At 39.8% G+C, this 22421-nt stretch overlaps 1 protein-coding gene across 1 annotated transcript in view; it reads left to right on the top strand.

Moving 5' to 3' along the window:
* The window catches only part of MEOX2 (mesenchyme homeobox 2), a 75084-nt gene extending 69280 nt beyond the window's left edge, over positions 1–5804 (top strand). Inside the window, exon 3 of the mRNA XM_019534058.1 lies at positions 4454–5804. Coding sequence (XP_019389603.1) covers positions 4454–4678 — 225 coding nt within the window. The 3' untranslated portion in view covers positions 4679–5804. The remainder of the gene's footprint in view (positions 1–4453) is intronic.
* Positions 5805–22421: the final 16617 nt, after the last annotated feature.

Genomic DNA, 22421 nt, shown 5'->3' with positions numbered 1-22421 from the left:
GGACCTGAACCTATTCAGCCTCCACAAGAGAAGGCTGAGGGGGGATCTAGTGGCCATTTACAAACTAGTCAGAGGGGACCAGCAAGCACTGGGGAAGTCCCTGTTCCCCCGAGCACCGCCAGGAGTGACCAGGAATAATGGTCACAAGCTGGCAGAGGGTAGATTTTGGCTAGATATCAGGAGGCGCTACTTCACGGTCAGGGCAGCTAGGATCTGGAACCAACTTCCAAGCGAAGCGGTGCCGGCTCCTACCCTCAGGGTCTTTAAGAGGAGGCTAGATGAACACCTTGCTGGGGATGTTTGACCCCAGTACTCCTTCCTGCCATGGCTGGGGGTCGGACTAGATGACCTGCTCAGGTCTCTTCTGACCCTAGAAACTATGAAACTATGAAACTACTCTAAGATTCACCCAGGATTCTTTTTCTTAATCTGACACTTTCATATTTCCCCCTAGTTGCAACCTCCAGATTTTTTGTTAAGGTCGTAATCATGTGCCTAAAAATGAATACAGTCGCACCAAAGCCTGACAGAACCAGGGTACTGTATTTCTGCTAGTTACTTCCCTGTGTGCACCCACACATTCTGTGTGTGCATTTTGAGTATTTATACTGCTACATCATATGACAACCCTGCTTTCAATCTTGCTGTCTGCTATCAAGCTTCTCTTTCTTTCGGCATTACTGCTTCCAATATTTCCATATTGGGGAGGACTTTTCACCTAGATATATTAGCTTGTATTTTCCAAGTTGTTTCATTTATTTATATCCTGCTGTTGGTTCTTTTTATGACTGTTGATATTTTTCTTTGGTGTTTCTTTGTGTTGTTTCTGAGTCTTCCCAGTTACCTCTGAGTCTTTTTAATCTGCTTTTCTCTTGCTTTTTCAGAACACTGAGGATGTTAAAACAGGAACTAGCATTTTGTGATTGTCGAATAGACAATTTTATTTACTTACCTGCTATTTATTAGTACCCTCTAGTTTTTTCTATGCCTCTTCTGCTTAATTTAAATTGATATGATTGTGGGTATGGAGAAACATAGCAGCTGCAAAAGGGAAGGGGAAGCTGCTGTTTGGACTGGAATGTAACTTATATCAGCCTGTAGCAATGCAAATGTAGCAAAACCACTCCAGATTTCATCCAGGGTCAAAGTTACAGAAGACTAGGGAGAATCATACACATTATAGTTACAGTGTAACAGCTGTTGCATGTTCCCAAGAAGCTTCTACCCCTCTCCTTTAGAAGTCGCTATAAATGTACAGTACTGAACATTTGTCCATGCCCTGTATAAGCTAATTTGAATAACTTCCCAGAGTATGATTTTGCTATACAAAATGTTCTAATGCATAAATCTCCCAAGCATTTTTTATCCTTAATTTTTATTCTATTATGTTACTAATAGTAAAAGTCAAATTCATGAAACAGCAATTGCTTGGATCACTCGCATTTAGTTCAGTTCTTCAATCTTTGAACTAAAAGAATTACCAGTGATTTTGTAAGTTTGTTTGATTTAATTCTGTTCATGAGCTGAAGTAGCAGATAGTGATTGGTAATTGTGTCTTCATGATATGAATACTGAGTTTTTGGTTGTGGCCATGTTGGTCTAAGGACATAGGCAGGCAAGGTTCAAGAACCAGTGTTATAGTCCTCTGATGTCTGAGTCACAACAATATCCTGAGTGCTACTTCAGACCTTTTAATTATCAAGAGGCAAAGATTTCTTAGGGGGATATCTTTTATTGGACCAACTGCATAGGTGGGATAGAGTTAGACAAGCTATTGAATGCAAGACTTTCTTCATCTTCATGTCTTGCATTTGAAGCTTGTCTAACTCTATCCCACCTATGCAGTTGGTGCAATAAAAGATATCCCCCTAAAAAATCTTTGCCCCTTGCATAATTCCTGGGTCAACACAGATATACATCACCCTACTACTTTAAATGTGCACACATTTTCCTTTGAAGGAAAAACATCCTTAGGATGCTTATTTAAGGGAAAAAAGATCATATTTTGTAATAACAATGTGTAATCCAGTGTCCTTTTTTTCTGCTTTCCCTAATATTGCAGCTTTACTACAGTGTTTGGCATCAGTGCTGTAGTGTCTTTTACAAGGCAAACGTCATTGTAAAAAACGACATCTATAACTTCCCAGAAGAGCTGCCAGTATAGCATAGGACTTATGCCCTTTAGAAGACACTGTTCCTATGGAAGCCTCTGATATATGACCCAAGTATGATAATTCCCAACATCACAGCAGTCAGTAATAAATATCTTCGGCTTTACATACATTTTCTTTACTAGCCAGATTTTTTTACTCTGATGGGTAGACTAAAGGAAAAGATGTGCTAGAATGATAAGCTCTTAACTAACTTAAAATGAGTTTTGTCTGGTTTCCAAATAGTCATCTTTAATAGTTCAGACTGATTTTAATAGCAATGCTGTAAGAAAAGTAAATACAAGAACAAATTGTAACCTTCAGAATTTAATTATGATATTGTAAAATTTTAATATAAAATTCAAAATACAAAAGGTTAAACACTGAAATTTCTGGGACATACAAAATAAATTCAGTAAAACAGCATTTTTGTGGTGCTGTTACTCATGTTGGATGATGTGTCCTGCTGTGAACTACTCCTTGCCATGTCTTTTGAAAACTTTGAAATGCATCCTACTAAACACAGCAGATAATATGCCAAGATTTCAAAAACACTTTCTAGGGAGAAATTTTTCTTGCTTTATAAAATTTTGTGCAAACTCTTCATGTTAAAAAGGACAAAAAGATATGGTTGAGGGAATTCTAATTCAGCATTAACTGTGGTATGTTAACGTAGGTGTTTTTACTTCTCCCTTTTTACAAAATTTACCTTCAGCATCAATGATGGGGTGGATCTGGAATCATGACCATTTTTGCATGGTATGTTTGAGAGTTCCCTCTGCTCCTTCCCCCCTCCCCCCATACAGTTACAAAATCACTCACCTGAAGTTTTTGAATAATTGGTAGCAGGAGAGAATTATTTCAGGTGTATGCAAGCATTTTTTTTTTCGTTTGGTTACAAGACAAGTAAATAAAAAATTCAGGTGGACCACAGTCTTTCATATTGGGCAGGATTTTTGCAGCTTAATTTAAAAAGACAGCTAAATTTCAAAAAAGGTTTAATTTTGATTTGTTTTCTTTTGGCTGAAACTATTAATTGAATTTTGACTCAAATTTGTGAATGATTTCAGTGCCTTTTCACAAACATTTATTTATTTATTTATTTGCAACTAAAATACTTTTCTGGGGAAAAACCCCATCCAGTGCTATTGCTAATACCAGTAAGACAGAATTCTGGGAAGAGGGTATATTAGAAGTGCTTGTTGGGTTGAAACTAATTGGGGGAAGGAAAAAAAAGCCCACTTGTTTTTCTCTAGTCCTGTTTTAGAGCAAAACTCTCTTGTTCCATTGTATACTTCCCAGGTAGCTAGCATACTTTGAAAGAAATACTTGAAAACCTGTGAAAATAAGGGGGGAGGGGTATAAATCAGTATTAAGGCACAGTCATTTAATCCCACCTATATGATCAATTTCCTTCTCTCTGAAATGAGGAAAATACTGATATAAGAATTACTAATGTTTTAAGGAGCTTTAAGATCCTCCAGTGGAGGGCATTGTAGCAGTGCTGTGTATTTTAGGAAACTGTGTTACTTTCTTATTGTGAGGCCATTTGTATTTCATCATCCCATTCCTCCTGTTGTTTACTATGGGATTGGTCTGGAGGTGCAGTGATGCTGTTGGCCCCCTTGAGTCCTACTCCACTCAAAGTTTAAAACCAACTGCCTGGGAGAGGCAGCAGCATTTCTACTCAGGCAGTGCTGAGGGCTTATTCATTGACTGCATGGCTTATTATAATAACTACTTGATTCCTCTCGATTGTTCTACACTCCACAGGTATTAATGACCCTCTCTCCTCTTTAATGGTCTTGGTGTTCCATTAATCAAGCAATTTTGTTGTTTGTTAGCCATTCCTGGCAGTCTCAGTCCTCTATTTCACAGGCCTGCAGACTGTTTGTAGCTCTAGGTAAAAGCCTTAACTTGGGTGTGGTAATTTTAACTCGGGGGGTAGAATGAATAACAGTGAAGTATTAGATACACTGTCAAGACACTCAAGAAGGCTATATTTCTTATTGCAAACCTAAATAAGCAATGCACATTTAGCTATAATGACTGCAGGACTAATGAAACAAAATCTGCACCCTGTCCTTTTCAAAACCCTAGATCTGCACATGCATGCACTTGTGTTACATTGTCTAACATCAGTTTGAAGCTCTTTAGAGAAAACCTGTTATCCTTGTTTTTGCTCTGTGAAGAACCTCATGTGCTGTTGGGTACTACATAAGTAAAGCACAGTTAGTTTTTGGAATGCTAATAAATAATTTTGATAACTTACAATAACTCTGTCTGGTCTTTCTTTTTTTAAGGTAAAAGTTTGGTTCCAGAACAGACGAATGAAATGGAAGCGGGTAAAGGGGGGCCAGCAAGGGGCGGCCGCCCGGGAAAAAGAACTGGTAAATGTGAAAAAGGGCACACTGCTTCCCTCCGAGCTTCCTGGAATTGGTGCAGCTAGCCTCCAGCACACGGGGGACTCACTAGCGAATGATGACAGCCACGACAGTGATCACAGCTCTGAGCATGCACACTTATGATACTCAGAGAGATGATCCCAGCTCCGTTCTCAGGAAAGAAATGCTACGATGGCAAGCCTTACACAGGCATCGTTTACGTATGCAAGTGACTCTGGCAGCAATTTTTTTTTAAAATTGAAATGAAAAAATCAGGCATATCATGTCTGCTTTTCTTGATTTTTAGATGGTTTACAGTAAGTGCCATGTCTTAAAGGTGCCTCAAGAGTGGAGAAGTGGAAGATGAACTTGCTTTGAACATTCCAGATGTGTTTGTCATGTTTATGATGGCGGGCAGGTATTTTTGCTTTAGCTTGCACTGAAGATTACATTGCTCAAAAGACGTTATACTCTGAAAAAACCACAGTGCCACAAAATCACTATCTAGTGGATAAGAAATGTATTTTAACTCTGTATATATTTACCTTACAGCATTTTCCTGTCTTCACTAATTTTAGCAATGCATTCATATTAGCTGATGGCAATAGTCACTCATGACGATAAATGGCTTCTTGTCTCTTTATTTTTGTTTTGTTTTCTCAAAGACATACAATACATGCAGACACCTGTGTTCAAGTAGAGAACAGTACAGTAGTGTCTGATAGGGCATGTCCTTGTACTACAGACAAAACAAACCTTATGTTGCATTTACTATCAACTGCTGCTAATAGGGTATTATTAAACTTACCTATCTCCTCAATTCTTCTTATTTTATAACTGCAAAAGTGATTTTTTAGGATCATAAGGGTAGTCCAGTGACCTGCCAGAAAGAATTTAATGTTCCACTCATGTTCAGAATTTATTTTGTCCTTTTTTCCTCATCTCCATTAAGAGTTACACATCACTACTACGTTGCAGTTGAGTACCTTGGTAAGTGTTACACTCTGTAGAAATGCTATGTCTTCATCTTCAGGTTTTAAAACCAGCAGACGAGTTGAAAGTTTTTATTGACTGCTTATGTTGGTAGCAATCAACTATATGACTCCAAAATAAAACTCCAGTATTATGTCCCAAATGTAAAATTGAGACATGTTTTCTGTTACAGACTTTTGTGTACATACAGCTGAACCCAAAAAGCAAACCTGAATACAAAACATTGATTGTACTTTGTAAAGAAAAAATGTTTAATAAATGATCCTTTTTAAATAAATCTGGTCTCCATACAGTGATTCATAAGAAGCATATAAGTATTTTCTTTTTTTTAAATTTAACCAGCTCTTGCACTTTGGGCCTTCCTACATCTTGTCCTCCTTTGGACAATGCAAAACTGTGTTTTCAAACTCACGCTTTTGATCTTGGATGAACCTCCTACCTTGATCCATTTGGGAAACTCTTTCCTCTAGCAGGAAAAAGCAGTCCTCAGCTAATGATGTCTGCAGCCAAAAACAACAAGAGCACATTAAACCATTTTCCCAGATCTGAGGCAGATGCTAAACGGAGATTCTGTTGTGTCTTGTGGAAATGGAGAAAAGGGTAACTGCTCAGAAAGGTGATGTAAAGCTTCGTTGTAATACTTTTGTAAAAGTAAGCTGCTCAAAACAAAGTTATTAAGCAACCAGAAATAGGAGATAAACAGGAATGGAAGAAAAGAAAAGTAAAGGAAGTTGGATTATTTTAACGGAAGTCTTAAAAACAAAGTACCAATAAGAATTTACCAGTGATACACAGCTGTGAGTACTGTAGCATCTTAAGTATTCAACGTGGTGATGACCATTCTATAACATAATCCAGTTCCTTTCCAATGTAGATTTGTTTTCTTGGTGTGGACATATGTAACCATTAAAGATGTTTCTAAGGGCCAGTTGTACGCACAGAGAAGCCTTTTGAAACATACTAAAGTGGCTGAAACGGTCCAAAATAGTACCTCTTGAAATAAAGTCCTATTTAAGAGCATTTCACCGTTTCTTACATCTGGATGGAGAAGGAAGGGACAGCAGGTGGACAGTCTGCCTGCTGTCCAGGCATTGGGTCCTGCTCCAGGTCCTGGGGTGCTGCAAGGGTCTCCCTGGAACTCCCATCCCTGCCAGACCTGCTGCTGGGCTTAATTCTGCCTAGTCCCAGGGCTGGTTCTAGAGTTCCCTCTACTTCTCTGCTGGGTTGAGACACGAGAGAGAGGATTGGAGCTAGAGTGCCAGACACCGGGTGGCAGGGCTAGGGAACCCCCGCCTTGCTTACCTCTGCTCAGCAATCCACTCTCCTCCCCTCCCTTCTGCCCTGCCTTTCCTGTAAGCAAGCAGCAGGGCCGTGGGTTCCTGGGGCCTGTCTTAAGTGCTAGAGGAGACTGCAGCATTCAGAAATGTTCCAGACAAAATGGCAGAGGCTGGTTGAAATGTTTCTATGAGATGTTTCGAAGTGTGATTCACTTGTTACTTTAGTCAATACCCTATATCACATGCTGATCTTCTGATGTAGATCGAGTTTAAAAGTCTAAATGCTGCTGTATCCATCACTTTCTTTGGGAGACTATTCCACACTCTAACATTACACTGTAGTTACTAATGGTTCATAAATGTTAACTTTTATCTGTTGAATATCCTCATTGTCCAAAATGATTTGATATTGGATTTGGATAGAGAAATTTGTATAGATATATATATAATTTCTCCCCTCTCCCTCTCTCTAACATATATATATTTAGTGGGCAAAGTATAAATTCAGAGAGAGAGAAAAACTTAATTTCCAGTTTCAGAAGTTTTGTGTGTTTTAAGATGAAATGTATCATTTTTATTTGTTTTATCTTGCTTATATTAAATCTAGCTATATTGTAATACAAAACACTGCTTTCAAATAGGTTGTTGCAAAAAAGTTATTGTTCCCAAATTTTCCATGTTTTTTCAGCTGAAGTTATTTACCAAATTCAAGCTAAATTTGGCTTGAATTTATTTTTTAAAAAAGCTTCTCTAAAGCTGAAACTTTTCTGCATTTTTGTTTTCCAAATATAGGCCACAGCTTTAGAAATTAGTATTAATAATAAAATAGTGGTAAATGTATCTTGATGCATCATTCTAAATTAACATTATGAGCCTTATCTGTTTCTTGCTGTCCTTAGTATCAGGTGTAAAATTAGACGATAACATTTCTGGATTCAGCCTTTGATTTGTTCTTTAACATTTTAACATTAAGGTAATGTTAAAATAATGCTCAACAAGGCTGGGCAAGATTCTGCTCCCCTTCAATGCACTTTGAGTTGTATCTTACACTATGAGTAGCTACATTCATTTTATTCAGGATACTTGTAAATTAAAGTAGCAACCAATATGATCAATGGTAGCAAAATCTGACTAAGTGTTATTGCACATAGAATTTACTGTCTTCAAAAGAATCACTTTTTTTTTTAAGTGTCAACCAACCTGTCTTTAGTATGCAGAAGGACAGGTCACAATGTCACATTACTTCTAATGAGAGAAAAAATATACTTGTTTACATGCTCTTAGAAATTCTGCATACTATTGTATTAGTTTGCCTGAAGAAAGTATTAAATGAATGGAGGATATATGTAAACTTAAGCATGTGCAAAAGTGTTTCCAAGATCACTTTTTAAAATAATTTTACAAGTCTCTAAATTTGAAAGCTCCATCTTTGTACAAATGGCACCAGGACTCCTATTGAAAGCTGCTTGGCAATGGATCACTGTGAGAGGAATTGGCATAAGTTTCTAGGAGTTCTTTATCTATAAATGCAGAAAGAGTGATACTTGTACTGGGGGAGTGCAGACATGAGTGGAGATAGCTCCTTGCACCTTTATTCTGTTTTCCCAGTATGAGGACCAGACACAGGCCAGTTGAAAACCTGATAAGCCCTTGTAAAACTTCGGGAGCCTTTCACAAAGCAGGTTTTATTCAAGAGTCCTCATATTTACAGCATCCTGATGAAAGAAGTTACAGGACAACCCAGGTTTCCTGGGTTGGACAGTAAAGAAAGGGGGTGCTTAGCAGCTTTCAGATTGCTGAAAGGTGGCAGGCTCTGATAGCTAGTTGCTTTGGGTTGCTTAGCCCTTGATTTGAAATGTGCTTGTGGAAAGACTTGCTCATTGAAACCAGTGAGATTACTTTCAGTGTGTGACGTTAAGAGATTCTTAGCAAGATCAGGCATTTTTGTGTAAATAAAGCCACACCTGAGAAAAGAAGTTTGATTTGAACTGTTTCACGTTTCATTTTTTTCTTTCCTCTGCTTGTGATTTCTCAGAGTGTACAGTATTTCTACCAGTTTCAGTCTAAGGTATCTTGGATACCTACATGGAAACTACTGCTTACAGCTGAATGAAATTAGGCACACACAGATAATAATTTGCTCAAGATCACAAAACTGGTCACTAGTAGTCACAAATGAAACCCTGCCAAATTGGCTTTCCATCCACCGGTTTTGTCTACTAGTGAATCCTGCATGGAAGATGTTAACTTTGCAATTATTGGAGCTACAGTAAACTGTTGCTTCTGTGTCTAGAGCCCATCATTCTGTGACTCTCCTATTCCCAATGCATCAATAAGCCTGAAATAGGACTTGAACTAGGAATGATGACTATAATCTTTTTAAAAACTGAATTAAATTGCCTTTAAAGACTTATATATTTAAACAGTTTCTTTTTTAATGTATTTTAGTTTTGTGGATTATTGGATTGCATTCTTTGGTCATCTTTAGCATATAAAGCTGTCCTTGTTTAAGGAGGTTAATTTCTTCTATATTAAGGGGCCTCAACTTTTTCTTTTCCTTTTTTTGTTTACTTTCAGTTCATGTATTTGTATCACTGATAACAATTCAAGAGGTGTGGTTAAAGAACACACCATTACTTATTGGCTGACTAAAATTATTTATTCAAAAAATTGAGGAGGTTTGGGAATTCACAAAATGCTTGTGTTTTTTATTCTGTCCCCCCCCCTTCTCTTTTTCTCTTCCTCCTTTCCTTCTCCAAGGGTAACTATGAAAATTGATTAAAAAAAAAAAAAAGAAGGTCAAAGAAAGTATAAGAGAAGACCTCCCTAACTGTGCCTTTCCACAGTTTGCAAAATAAGCTGGGTTTCACATTAACTTTTTTTTTATTTAATAGAGTACATATTTAATAAAGTACATTCAGTAATTAAGATCAGCTACAAGATTGAGGATATTTTTTAAGAGTAGCATTTAACCAATTATGTAGTGAAAGTTAAATATATAGCAATGTAACCTACATGGCCTAAAAGGGAGAATCTTGTACAAATTTGGTACATGTGCTATTTTAAAAAATGTACTTAATATACTGCAATAGCTTGTGCAGGACTTTTGGTGATGTAAATTATTAGCTCAGAATAACAAGTTCCTTCTCAGCTTCTTGGGTAGAATTCATCTACCTGTATTTAAATTCATTTTGAATGTAGGACCCACAGCATTATTATCACGCTTGAGGACATTCAATAGGAGTGACAATGCTGTAGGAGTCGATTTTATACTAATATTTTTATACATTATTTTAAAGAAATAAAGCATCTTTATCTCCTCCCTCCATGTCCTTTATAAATCTACCACAGTATTACTTCAATTCATCTGGCTTTCTGTTACTTAAATTGGTATCAACCCATGGAGGCCAACATTTTGGCAGGCATGCCACAAATTGGCTCTGCACCTTTCTCAAGTACAACTCTGATCCCCTTCCCCTGACCAATCTGCTGCTCTTCTTTCTGCTTCTTGCCTTTTCTGCTTCTATGTTGATTTCCCTTCCCTGGTTTGGCACTTGCTATGCACACAGGCTACCCAGGCCATTTGTGGCACGTTTGCTGAAGTTTGACCATCCCTGGGATAAATACAAAAAGTACCAAGATTATGTGCGTCACAGTTATCTCAGAAACCCACCAGAAGGATCCACAAAAGTGCTTAATCTTTTAGGGTAAGGGTGGCCAGCATGGGCCACGAGTGCTGTAAGAGTTATGAGCAGCATCTGTGTGTGGCACGTGGAAGATTGAGGAGGGGACAGGAAGGAGAAAGAAGAGCAGAAGATGAAGCAGGGGGCACAGGACAGGAAGCAGAAAGCAGAACAGCAGATTGGGCAGGGAGCACAGAGTAGGGAACAGGAAGCAGAGCAACAGATCAGGCAGAGAAAGGGGTTTGGAGCAACATTCAGGGAGGATGTGGAGCAAATTTGTTGCATGTCTGCCAAAAAGGTTGGCCCCCAGTGTTTTCAGGGTGGGTTTTTCAAAAATGACATCCCATTCATTACAGTGATTCTCAATGACAGCTGCTAGTCGCTGAGAGATTTTTGTCAGCTTGGTCCCATTGTAATAGAACAAGACATGGGAGCTTTCCAAATAGCAATAGTATTAAAATTTTCTCCTAGAGCAGATTAATCTATTATTTTTCTTCCAGTAGCACCCACAATGCATTAAAACTGTTTACAAATGCATGAAGACTTTGTCCCAGTCTTAATTTCTGAAATACCATAATTTTACTTTTATCTTTAGATGCTTCATGAACAGTTGTGTCTTTTCAACTGACTGAGAATAAACTATCTGGAGCAACTTATGTTTAATCACTACATAAAGGGAATGTGTCACTGAATGACCTAAACAAAGTATTTATGTTGTGGAGGGAAATAATAATCAGCTTTTTGTACAAGACTTTTTTTCTATAGATGCCAAAAGTGTTTTAGAAAGGATAGGAAAGTATCTATTATCCACCTTTTACAGATGAGAGAAACTAAAGCTCAGAGAGATAAATGGAGTTGTCATGGTCACCTAATGGGTCAGCTGCAGAGCTAGTGGTCTTCTAAATCTCAGTCCAATATCCTATTAACTGGGCCACACTGCCTTGCTTCTGGTATACTATTTAAATACTATAAAATATTTGGGTCTTTATCACCACCTGCACAGCTCACACACTTCTGTATATGGAAGAGGGAGAATAACCACTTCCAAGCAGCATCTGTCTTTCTCCTAGACAGCATGCTGACTATCCATAAATGAAAGGAGTAAAGAAAATAAAGGGAGAATCTGAGTGAGTGTTCATCATTCCTTCATTACATCCACCTTGGTAATTAGGATAGTAGATGATAATTGCCCAGCAAGATGCAAATAGGAACCAAATTGTGAAGGTAAAACAGATAAAGAAGAGAGATATGCCTTGGAGGTACAGGGCTTCAACATGGATGGCTCTAGTTTGTCATTAATTCCATATATTCATGTGACTCCTGGACTTGTTTACATTGCTTGAACTTTCCAGTGGAAAATGAAGTAAGATAATGGTGTATAGTTATATGAGCATAAATTGCTGTGGCCAGGTACAGACATTACACTTTTACCATTATAAGTGATCCAAAACTGGTCTATACACATAACAGAACAGAAATTTGGAACCCAACTCTGGTCTATTCCCACACCAGGGCTAGGGGCAGATGTTCAAAAAACGTGAGCCTGAATTGATTCAATTGTTGCAGGTTAGTCCAACCAGGCTAGGTTAAATCACTTTGTAACCCAGACAGACATCCCAGAAATGCAGGCACATGCCTGCAGTGGCTCAGGTTAGAAGCCAGGGGGCACTAGAGCAGCCCTCCCTTCCCTTTTGCAGGTTGCTGAGGGGTGTGTGGCCAGGCCCCCATGAGGACACTGTGATTAAGGAGGGGTTCCCCACCTTGGTAGCAGCATTTATCAGCTCTGTTATCAGCATTTAACACCCCATCAGAAAACAAAGCCTTGCTCATTACAAGCTCTTCTTAAACAGTTTTTTGCAAAGTAAGGAATGCTAGGAAATTACCACCTGAGCTGTTGATTACCTCCAAAAAGCCCTAAGTGGACACTGCCTTATCTGCCTTACACAGCACCGTGCGGTGAGAGAGATGAATCTCTGCTTAAGCAGACGGGGGAGAGGGGGCATGGGGACGAGCAGAGGGGTGAGGCCATCTGTGCTGTGAAGCAGAGAGCCCTGCCCAGCCCAGAGACTATGCTGGGATGCTGGGGGTGTCTGGTGTAGCTAAAACCAGCAGAGGGTCTGAGGCAGACATTGAAAAAACTGGTTTGACCCAAATCAGTTAAGTCTGATACTATATTCAGCCAGGTTTATCTCAAGCTGGGTTCAGCCATTTTTCAATCCAGTTTATGCGCAACATCTATGCTGTTACAGCTTTCAACCAGTTTCTGATCACTTAAACGGGTTTATGTGTAATGCCTGTTCCTAGCCCAGAAATCTGGCACACTTAAGCTAGGTAAAGACATTCAAAAAGCCCAAGACAGAATTGAGCTGAGTTGTACAGTTTTCTGTATGTGGCACAGTTTAGATTGGTACTGGTTTAAAAATGGCAGAACAGAATCTAAGATTTGCCGCTCCCCTCTCACCACCCCAAAAGGCAAATGTGGGTTTTCTTTGTTACTGGTCTAAACTATATCGCTTACAGAAAGCTGCATAACTTAGATTCTGCCTCGGGCTTTTTGAATGCCTGTGCCTAGCCTGTGTGGATACTTATTCTGTTATAAGAACTTTATTTGATTTAGCTTATGGAAACAGTTTAAGACAAGATAAGAAAAGCTATCTTCACTCTAGAGTAAGTGTATCCATATGGAGGAGTTATACTGGTGTAAGTATAATGGTTTTAGCTATTTAGTATAATTATACCAAATACAGCTTGGAAGTCTCATGTTGACAAGACCTTAGAATTGCATGACAGACCCAATGGAAATACCAGGAAAAAACTTTTGTGAATAGTTCCTCTTGAAGCATCCTACTCTTGCAGGATTTTTCATGGAAGAGAGTGATGACCGCTCATTGGTTCTTGTCATATTTGAGATTATTCAGTAACAATCTTTCTTATTCTTAAACAAAAACAACATGATTTTATGTTAGAAACATTTTTTTCACTAACAATGTAGAAATATTAGCCATGTATTTTATAAATATAAGGCAGGTATTGTATTGGTACAGAGTAAACACGATTTATAAAATGCTATTTTAATACACAGGACTGTTAAATGACAGAAAATGGTGCATCCTTCTTTAAACAGAGAAGTAATTAACCAGAATATTTTGTTACTGATAACATCTAGTGTTATACCATTCCTGTTTTTATTTTATGGTTGCATATTTTTTGTAGAATGTAATATTTTAAATATAAACTGTGTTGCAATATGCTTGCGTGTTTAAAAATATAAGATTAATATAGCTAATATTCAAAGGCATTCTTAACCCTAGAATGAATGGGCATAACCCTATTAATGTTACAGAAAGCTGGAATGTAGTTATTTAGTATTTTTCCTTGTTTGTTTTTAATTACTGCAAAATTTGCAAATCTAACATATGGTATTTCCATTGTACATTGTAGCGTAATGTATTATAACAGAGTAGTTAGATGGGGCATCTTTACATGTGCTGTGGGGTGGAGGCATGGGGGGGGCGGTTTAATTACAGCAGCTTCAAGAGCCACTCTAATTAAAGCACCTGCAGTGATGCATGTATTCAGCTTCTTTGTACTTCAAAATGGCAGCATGGGCACTTTAACTAAAGCTCATTCAATGAGCTCTAGTTAAAGCTCCCCCATTGCCATTTTGAAGTGTGGAGACGCTGAATATATGTGACATGGATGCTGCTGGAGCGTGCTAATTAGCATGCATTGGACCAGATGTTCAGCATGTGTATAGGTGCCCATGGTTTCAAATGCTCTGAACTTCCTTGTTCTGCCTATGACTACATGGTGTAGGTTTTGTACACCATGTAACTTCTTTCACATGTTAGCTCCAAAAACATTTTGAGGAATAAACAGGTCAAACATCCATGCAAATTAGGTAAATTTTAATATCTGGGGATTTTGAATTTCTTTGGGCATCATATACCTGACTCTGTCTAATATTATGATCTTCGATACTGTCAGAAATCTAATTGAACACATACTCATTTTTATTACACCGTGGCTATTTGTGTTTAATTATGGAGTGAAGTTCGTCAGTTTTGAATGCTTACCACATTGTCAATCAAGTCACATGTACAGCTGAAAAAAAACACTGAAACGTGTATTTGCCAAGATTAAAAATTTATCTTGAAAAGTACGCTTGCAAAAATTGTATGCGACTGCCACAGAAATATGCATTCAAGCTGAGGGAGAAAAGGCAAATATAACTATAACCCATAAAGAATAGTTTTGTATGTGCATTTTTATGATTCATATGACTGTTTGCATATGAGAACTACAGCCAGAAAATGTTTGAACAATCTTTTCATTTGAAAAGCATAGAATCTGCAATTTAGAGACAGTATGTTGCTGTTCCTCTTCTATGTTACCATATTTAATTAATATTGTTCGATTTCTCAATGGCCAAATGCAGTAATTAGTATTTAGGTCTCTTTTTATAACGTTGGGTTTTTTGGGATTTTTTTTTTGCAAGAGGTAAGAGAGAAATGTTTCTTTAAAAAAAATAAAGGGCCTGATCCAAATCCCATTAAAATCAATGGAAAAATATCCATTAACTTCAATGGTATTTGGATCCGGCCCAAAGTACACTCACAAGTTCATATTCAGAGAACAGAACACAGGCCAAGAGTTTTGGAAGGAACTATTGACTTTGGGTACTGTCACTGAGACGCTTCTTAGGATCCCAGACTTCATGATGTTCTGCGCACCCCTCTTTTGTTGACTAGAGCCCCTTTATTGTAACTCAGTTTTTGGTGCCCCAAACCACTAGTCACTCTCAAAAATCTTGCTTAGAAGCCATTTTATTGTTTTTGGTTATGACAAGTATCTTATAAAATTGGGTTTCTAGACTTGACAGGTCATCCTTTTTGCATTATTAAAGTGTTTTTTTTTTAAAAACCAAAATATTGGAAATTTTCTATGGTGCTTTCCTATAGAAATATTTGTAGTTTGTAGATAAGAAATAATAAAGTACCTTATATAGGGCAGGTTTAAACAGATGTTCATATACAGTAAGAGGAAAAAAAGGTAAAACTTTCCTTCCACTCAGATGTCTGTCTTGAATTTCTCACCATCTTTGCAGACAGTTTGGCTGGCTTCCAACATACATTGTTGCCTGTCTGGTATGAAAAATGCCATCTGTGGTGTATGGAAGTGCTTTTAAAAAGTGGACTGCTAATTATACTCCAGGCAGGTGTTACTAAAGTGAAGTCAGGTGTCAAGCATGGTATAACCTTGGAATTGCCTAAAATTACCATATTCTGTTGGGAAAGTACAGCGTACCAGAACACTAAATGGAATTTTAACATAGGCAAGAGTAGAGATTTTCAGGACTGAGATGACTTGTACAGCAGTGTACATTGTGGCGACACTCAAAAACTTTAATAAAGCTAAAGCATGTGGGTTGAATCAAATGTTTAAATTTCCCAAAACAAAATCTTTCTTGGTACTTACACCCATAAATTCAGTTCCCTTGAATACATGCTGTAACCTTAGGAAGAGGGCTACAATGTAGAACTCTGGCCACTCTTCTACTATGAAAGAACAGCTTTACTTTGATAAAGGATTTCTGCTTATGTTTTCAATATCAGCTTTCACCTCTAACTTTCTTAGCGTAGTGTGATAATGAGTTGTACACAAAGCATTGGCATGCAGCATTATTGAGATGATTTCCTTTCTGGCTGAGCCAGAGTCCTGTTAAAAGCTAATTTAGACTCTTGAGAGACTTCGGAGGGAAGGATTAAAGTCCCAACAACAGCACGGAGACAACCTTAATGAGGTTGAAGCCAGGATCTACTGAAATTGAAGCCAGCTTGTTAAGGATGAACTTACGAAAAGCCTCAATGAAATATCAAATAAAAAAGTGGTTGAGAAAATGCTTTACCTCTTTATCTCTACATTTTATACCTATTAAATGTCCCAGTCCTGCAAACACCTGCACATATGATTATTCCCACTGAGTTCAGTAAAAGCAGGATTATAGTTGTACACAATAGAAAGATGGCTAGGGAAATCAATTCAAATTATTGGTGCAGCTATGTTAGAAGGTATCCATGGCTGATATCAGTCAGTAACTGGTTAAGTCAGTGAATGTACTACATACCATTTATTCATTCTAAATGAAGGAGAAATTAAATGTCCCCTTGTTTTAAACCATAGCTGAAAGAACAGAAACTAGGGCCCAAAGCCTAGCATGGGAAAGCCTAAACATGAGCTAAGGCATGGTGTGTGTCTTTGTATGTGAGAGGCAAAGCAGCAGAATCCAGGAAAAGCCAGAGCAAGCCATAGTGGCTCTGAGAGGGAGAAGAGGCAGAACAACTCGGGCACTGAACTACCTGGAAGGCAGGCTTGTTAACTGTGAACAGTATAACTAAACTGCATCCTGCTGTTTATTTCTACTAGCTTTGTCTGGATAGGAGTGAGTCTGTGCTTCTATCCTTATGCCAGCATAGCGATAGAAGCTGTGAAGACACTACTTATGCTGACAGAAGGGAGTTTTTTGCCAGTGAAGTTACACCACTTCTTTGTATGACCTAAGCTAAGCCAACAAAATCTTTTTTTGTTGGCATAGTGCTGCAGGGAATCGGGACTTTGTACAGACTTTGTGTACATTCTCTGTGAAAAAACAGGAGCGCCCCGAGGACCATGCCTGACTTACATAAACATTTTTTTTCCCTAAAAGAAACAATCTGTCAAGGCCCTAAGTATTGGCTAAATGCTTGGGTCAAGAGGCAATACTCTTAAGAACATTAACAATATAAATAATAATAATATACTTTCTTTAAAAAATATCCTTCCACTACCCTTATTTTAGAGGATGGCTTGAGCTACAAATCCTTTAAATTGAAAGCAACTGTGAGGCCCAATCTATACAAAGTGTCACACCAGCTTAACTCTCTTTGTGAACAATTTTCGATGGGTTTAAAACTAAGGCCATGTGTAGACAAAACAAGAGGTGTGTGTGCATGACACTTTAAAGTGGGCTCAGTGCTTTTGCACTGCTTTAATGGTGTTGCTGTTTGCCTGGCTCGGTAGTGTATTCTGCATGAATTCCAGCCACTGTAGGAAATTCAGCGGCATAATGCACCTTAAAATGACTCAGGGCACAGCAAACTAAAACTCCTTTGAGGAGTTTTAGTTTGCTGCCCCTACAGCTGTGGAGCAAAGCACTGGGCTCCATACAGCTCTGCAGGAAGCCCCGCAGGCAGCCTGGCAGCAGCCGGGGAAAGCAGCTCCGCCCGAGAAAAGCGGTGAACCTGATGCTTTTTTTTGTCCCCTCCTCCCCGGCCAGAGCCTGCCTGCCTGCCTGAGCTATGTGGGGGCCCGGTGCTTCCCTCCATGGCCGTGGTGCCCCCAGGACTGCCCAAGTCAGTTGCCTGCAGGTGGTGCTGCCTGGGGGCGTCCACCACAGATACAGAGGGAAGCACCACCCCCTCTCTCACAGCCCAGGGACTGCTCCACCTGCTGGCAGCTCACCCTCCTCTCCCTGCCGCCAGAGAGGCAGGTAAGTCAGCAGGGTGTGTGCATGACACAGGGGTTTAATCAGCCCTAATTTGAAACAGTGTTTTTAAAACCCACCTTTTTAATTTAGGGCCCTCATTTTGTCTACACACACCCTAAGTTGATACCACCTGATGTTGAAATTGAGTTAGTGAAACAAATATGTCTGCCTTGTATAAACAAGCACTTGGTGACGCTTATGGTATACAAAATAAAAGAACAAAAAAACTGACAAAAATGGAAAACTACAGATTTTTTTGAGAGCAATGGGACAGAAAATTGAAAATATTTAGAAATATTCAAAAATCTATTTCTACTGCAGAAAACAAAAACATTCATTAAACACTGGAATGAAACAAGTGAGCATCTCAGAGAAATACAATACATGGACAAGGCTTTCCAGGAGTCTGGGGAAACATAGCAGAAAGAAATTTACAATGGTCCTTAATATCTTTTCTTTCCTTTATGTCTGCTTCTTTCCCATATGCAATAATTCCAGTATGGCTTTTAAAGAATGGAATGTTATAATTTTCAAGCTTCTTGTGTCATTCTTACTTACCAGTTATTATATTGATCCTTGAAAATTTAATTAAAGTCATGTTCAGGCAGGCATGTAGTGACTTTGCGACTATATTATTTGGTTTTCCAATGCAAAAAATTTTCTTCTTGTCACTAAGATATAGTGGATTATTGCAGCTTTATTATTTAACCACACAAGATGGAGGGAAAACCAGGATCCAAAAGAAAAGCAAATTGCTTCCAACAAGCAAAGAGCATACAACAACATATTCAAGAAAATCACGTTGTTTAAAAAAAATGTTACCCTTTAGGCTATCATGCACATCAAGTTGTCACTTTAGAAATTTTTTTGGACACACATGAATTTCGAGGGAGCTGTGAGAGGTGTAAAGTAGCAGCTATACTAAAAGATTGTTGTCTAAAACAGTAGGTGGTAATATCATGTTAAATGTGATTTAAGAATTAATTTTGTATGCTATATCTTAACACCCTATTGACCCTTCAAGAGATTAGCTGTTGGCATAGTTAATTCATGCCATGAATATTAGGAAAGCACCATATATAGTGTCAAAAGGTAAATTCAGTTCTCAAATATCGGTATTGCAGCAAGGAAACAGGAATACATGCAGTAATTATATTAAGCACATATAAACTACTATCCAAAAGAATCCCAATTATTCAACCTGGTCCTACAAATGCTGTGGCCAGCACTGCCATGCTGTTTTTCTCTAGGGCAAAATGTATCAAGCTGTTTCACAATTCACAGCAAAACAACATGCATTTAAAAACAGCACATTCACTGAGGATGCAAATTGCCAGTGTGAGGGCCTCACTTAGTGTTGAGAAATAGGTCTCAGTAGCTATTTGAAAAATGTCAGGTCCTAATAACCTCCAGTCTAGGTTCAAGCAATTCATTTTTGACAAATCTACTGCTGGATTGGTCACCTATGTGAAGACTGAATTCTTGAATCCAGGGCTTTGGTCTAACCAGCGTAGCTACCTAACTCAACTCACCACCCCACAGCTGTTCCTAATGGTTTCATGAGGCCTCCATTAGTGGCTGAATTTCTACCTGCATCCTGAGACCCGAGTTGCTGTCTCTTGCCAGCTGATCTCACACACTTCACCTGTATAAATCCAGGGAGAGGAACAGGAGGTATTTGGGCAGTTGGGCTCTTCCTGATTTTAGAGTGCATTTCTGATGGCTCTGTCTGCTTTCTATTTAATTTCTTTCCTAACTTGGCTTGCTTGTGTCTGCTTGAGTTCCTGGTTTCCTGATTCAGCTTGCTTGTGGATTCTCCTTTTCATTTGACCTTCCAGTTTCCTGACTTGGCTTGCTGATAGACCCCACATACCTCTCAATCTCTTGGTTTTCTGACCTGGCTCGTCCTTAGACTTGGTGTGCCCTGACTTGAGATGTACCCCCATACAATAACCATGATTTCCGATTGGCCCCCAGGCCTGACTACCTCTGTCCTGGCACTGACAATCTGTGAGATGCTGATGCAGAGTACCCTCCAGTAGGTGTCTTGCTTGTCTCTGCTGCAGCCATTTCTTGTCTCTGCTGCAGCCTTGTTTGGTCTCTGAAACTAGCCTAGACTTGGCTTCTAGAGTAAGGGGTACCCTGAGATTCTTCCCACTCTGAGACCGCAGCCTTTCAGTCCATGATCCCTCCTAGTTTTCCATGGCCCTGATTCAAGGATGTAGCATCCAATTCCACTTCACCAGGAAAGAGGCTGCCTGGATTGATTAGAGACAAAAATCATAGGCTGCTGGGTCTCCTGCTCCACGAAGAGATTTATCAGGAGCTTCATGGTCTGTCTTGCACTCTAACTCCACCCTTCTTTATGGCTTCTATATTCAGGCATACTTGAAATACAGCTACATGCCTAGCTTGGTCCATACATGACATAAGCAGATCTACACAGTGATCTTAATGAAACAAGCTATTGCGTGCCTCTTCATTACCACTGCTACTTTCCTTTCTGAGGAGGCAACGAATTCAGCTAACATTTCCCTGCTCTTCCCTCCCCCACCACCCATTAACCTTGCCATACCCTTTGCTCCTGTCTGAGGCTGTGACATTGGGACTTCTGATATTGTAAGTGTATTGATATTGGAAGGTAAGACAAGTAAAATATATTCATTATTTTATTCTTCAGACTTAAATTCCTAATTTCTAGCTAGCCAGCCATCCTCTCAACTTTTTCCCATTCAAACCAGGTTTTTTGCACATAGTAAGACATGCTATATGGTCTTCATGTGATGTTAACCTATGGAGGGCTGCCAGGGTTTGAGGGCATTACTATTCATAGCGGTATCATCCCTTTGTACTGCATTGAATGTTTGCTGCTCTCCCAAATATGGGAGCTTCAAGGACGCTTAGAGAGGAGTTGCTTGCTTAAACTACTTATTTCTTATGATTTGGACCTTTTCCTACATTTCACAGGCTGCTGGCAATGTGAACAGTGCAGTACTTCTCCATGTGAAAAACAAGCACATCCAAAATATTTGTTTTTAACCACAAGAGAAAACCCTTCCAGATATGCCATGATGATTCTCAACAGAATACTATTGGCCTGCTCTGCCATTTAGTGTAGAAACCAACCTGCTGCGGTACTAGTTTCTGAAGTGACTACCTAGTCCCAGAAGGCAGGGTTATGATGGGGATCTCTATTAATGCTTTTCACTGAGAGTGGAAGGAAACTGCACAGCCAAATGTGAGTTGAGATAGTTAATAAGGTGTAAAAATGTTCTGCCATTCATTTCCGCTGGATACTTCCTGCTGCGTTCTGTCAAAGGAGAAAGGAATCCAGATCCCAGTCTTCAGCCAGCTGGGGAAGGGGGAGTTTGTTCTACCAGATCTCAGGCTGTCTCTGCAGTAAATCTGCTGCATGTGCATAGGAAGGCTAGGAGTGCCTCGGTCCAGTCTGTGGCAATGTTGCTCCAAGATGTTTTAAAGATGGCCTGCCTTGTAAATTCTTGACCCTATTTCTCGTCACTGTTGCTGTTCAGCTGTGCTTGCCTATTAATTAAGATGTTCAGTGGGGTGGCAGAGAGGTGTTTAATTCCTGCCCACAGTTCACTGGTACTCTTGGTGGGTTTACATAATGTTACCATATTTCCAGTTTCAAAAAAGAGGTTACCTATCAGGGGGGAGGGTAATACAATTGTGTGTGGGGGGGAGTGATATGCCCATGCCCTGCCCCTCACTCCCAAGTTACAGCCCCTTCAGCTGTGCTGCTGCCCCTCACTCCCAACTGACAGTACCCTGTCCCCCAGACCATGTGATGCCCCTCACTCCTAACCCACAGCCCCTAGCACTGCCTGTGCCCCATGCTTCTGACCCACAGGCCCCCCCAGCCCTGCCAATGCCCGTCACTCCTAACCTATGACTCCCTGCCCTCCCCAGCTCTACTGGTGCCTCTTACTCCTAACCCGCAACCTCCTGCTTCCCCCCAGCCCTTCAGCTTCTCTCCGCTGGCCCTGGTGCTACTGGACCATCCACACAGCAACCTGCTGGCCCCAAAGCCACCCCCCCTTCCCTTGCTGGAGGGGCAGGCACCTCTCCTGCCCTGCTGCAGCCCCAGCACCCAGACAGCTTCCCCCAGTGCTAGCAGGCACCTCCCCACACTCGTATCCCCTCCACACACTCGCATGCGCGCAGATGCACCCCCCCCCGACTGTCCCCAAACCCTGACCATCCAAGCCCCGCCGCACCTAGACTTACCTGCATGCAGCTGCTGGGTCTGGTCCTACCACCCTAGCTCCATGCCCGCCACGTGCACGTGTGTGCAGATGTATGTGATGCCCCTGTCTCCAACTGCCCCCGCCCCTCCCTGCTCCTCCCAGCCCTAGGGCAAGATGAGAAGTTCCAGGAGAAACTTCAAT

Source organism: Crocodylus porosus, unplaced genomic scaffold, assembly GCF_001723895.1.
Source record: "Crocodylus porosus isolate Cpor-Errol unplaced genomic scaffold, CroPor_comp1, whole genome shotgun sequence".
Lineage (NCBI taxonomy): Eukaryota > Metazoa > Chordata > Crocodylia > Crocodylidae > Crocodylus > Crocodylus porosus.
The sequence above is the reverse complement of the archived record's forward strand: the minus strand, read 5'-3'. Positions and strand labels throughout refer to the sequence as shown.